The sequence below is a fragment of the Cebus imitator genome, unplaced genomic scaffold (assembly GCF_001604975.1).
Source record: "Cebus imitator isolate Cc_AM_T3 unplaced genomic scaffold, Cebus_imitator-1.0 Scaffold118, whole genome shotgun sequence".
Classification (NCBI taxonomy): domain Eukaryota; kingdom Metazoa; phylum Chordata; class Mammalia; order Primates; family Cebidae; genus Cebus; species Cebus imitator.
Genome location: NW_016107433.1, coordinates 147,087 through 149,095, shown reverse-complemented (window position 1 = coordinate 149,095; position 2,009 = coordinate 147,087). Strand labels below are relative to the sequence as shown.

Here is a 2,009-nt window from a genome sequence, read left to right as displayed (position 1 = left end):
GGGTTGTTTAAAAAAAAAAAAAAAATATATATATATATATATATATATAGTTATCAAAATGCATTGAATTGGACATTTAAATTCTCTGTATTTCACTGAATATAAAACGGCAGTTGAAAAGGTTCTAATAGTTGGGGGACAGTAAACTAAATAAACAGATAAAAATGCACCAGGTGCTGTGAACAAAATTAAAGCAGAACAAAGGGGCAAGAAAGCATGTTGGGAAATTGGGATCTGGGGTTGAGAGACAATTTTAGATAGGGAGCCAGGGAAGCTTTCCAAGAGATGTTTAAGAGAAGCCTGAGTGAAGTGGCATGCGGAGATCTGGTAGAAGAGCTTTTCAGTTGGAGGAGGCACATGTGCAAAGGCCCAGAAGTGGGATGAAGCTTGACTTTTGTTCAAGCATCAGTAAACAAGTCAATGTGATTGGAATGAAGTGAAAAAGGGGGGAAAAGTGGTAGGAAGGATTTGAGTTTGGAGAGGCAGAAAGGGCCAGATTATGACAAGTCCTTGCAGGCCATTTAAGCATTTCCATCAGGGAAGCGGCGTAAGCTGCTTTATATTCTAAAAGACCATCTGGCAGTGGTGAGGAGAACAGAATTTAGGGGACTGGGAGTGGAAGCAGAGAGACCAGTTAGGAGGTAGCACCAAGAAATTTCTTTTTTTCCACGCAACAGTAGAATCAAAGCCTATGATTTGTATACTTTTTTTTTTTTTTGAGACAGAGTTTCACATTGTCACCCATGCTAGAGTGCAGTGGTGCAGTCACTGCTCACTGCAGCCTTTACATCCTGGGCTCAAGTGATCCTTCCACTTTAGCCTCCCAAGTAGCTGGGGCCACAAGCATGTGCCACCACACCCAGCTAATTTACTTTTACATTTTGTATAGATAAGGTCTCCCTGTGTTGCTCAGGTTGGTCTCAAACTCCTGGGCTCAAATGACTCTCCGACCTTGGCCTTCTAAATGCTGGGATTATAAGTGTGTACTATTGTGCCTGACTTTATACTTTTGATTAATGTATGATGATCTTGCAATAAAATTATAGTTTCAGTTTTTTTCAGAGTGGTTGTCTCAACGGTCACTAATTAGGGTGCAAGGGTTTCAAATTTTTGACAAGTTGGAAAATCATGAAACACTACAAGTCTATAATCTGTTGTATCTTCAGATGTAACTACATAAAATAATTTACTGGGGCTCCTTCTTTACTCCATTTATGGTATAAGAGAAAAGGTATTAAATGCTAGTAATAGTGAAGTTTGTATTTGATTACGGTGTGAGAATTCAAAGAATGTATCTGAAGAATTAGCACTGAAAATAAAGATGGGCAAATTCTTAATACTGTGTAAGTAAATGTTTCATGTTCCTTTGTTAGATCCCAAGCAGTATTGAAGATATATTTAATGATGATCGCTGCATAAATATCACCAAACAGGTAACAACGACAAAAGTAAAAACATTGCTGTCTAAACCTTTGGGTCAAAATAAAACCCCACTTAATGTTAATTTTTTTTTTTATTTTTTTAGACTCCATCATTTTGGATTTTAGCTCGTGCCTTAAAGGAATTTGTGGCCAAAGAGGGTCAAGGAAATTTACCTGTTCGAGGCACAATTCCTGATATGATTGCAGATTCAGGCAAATATATAAAACTGCAAAACATGTATGTCATTGTTTTCAAACTATGTAATAGACAAAGTCTGATTGTATTAGAAATAAACATTTTATCAGCCTGTCAGAAATCAAATAAAAGTTTATTATAACCTCATTGCTTATAAATAAATTAGGCCAGCTGCAGTCGCTCATGTCTGTAATCTCAACACTTTGGGAGGCCAAGGTGGGAGAATTGCTTGAGTCTAAAAATTTGAGACCATCCTAGGCAACATAGTGAGACTTCTGTCTCTACAAATTGAAAAATTAGGTGGGCATGGTAGCATGCACCTTTAATTTCAGCTAGTCGGGAGGCTGAGGCAGAATCTCTTAAGCTCAGGAGTTTGAGGCTGCAGTGAGCCA

The 2,009-nt window shown here is 37.9% G+C and overlaps 1 protein-coding gene across 1 annotated transcript in view; it reads left to right on the top strand.

Annotated features, from left to right (window-relative positions):
- NAE1 (NEDD8 activating enzyme E1 subunit 1) overlaps positions 1 to 2,009 on the top strand; it is a 28,960-nt gene that overhangs the window by 15,298 nt on the left and 11,653 nt on the right. The window contains exons 11-12 of the mRNA XM_037742248.1: positions 1,374 to 1,433; positions 1,526 to 1,659. Coding sequence (XP_037598176.1) covers positions 1,374 to 1,433; positions 1,526 to 1,659 — 194 coding nt within the window. The remainder of the gene's footprint in view (positions 1 to 1,373; positions 1,434 to 1,525; positions 1,660 to 2,009) is intronic.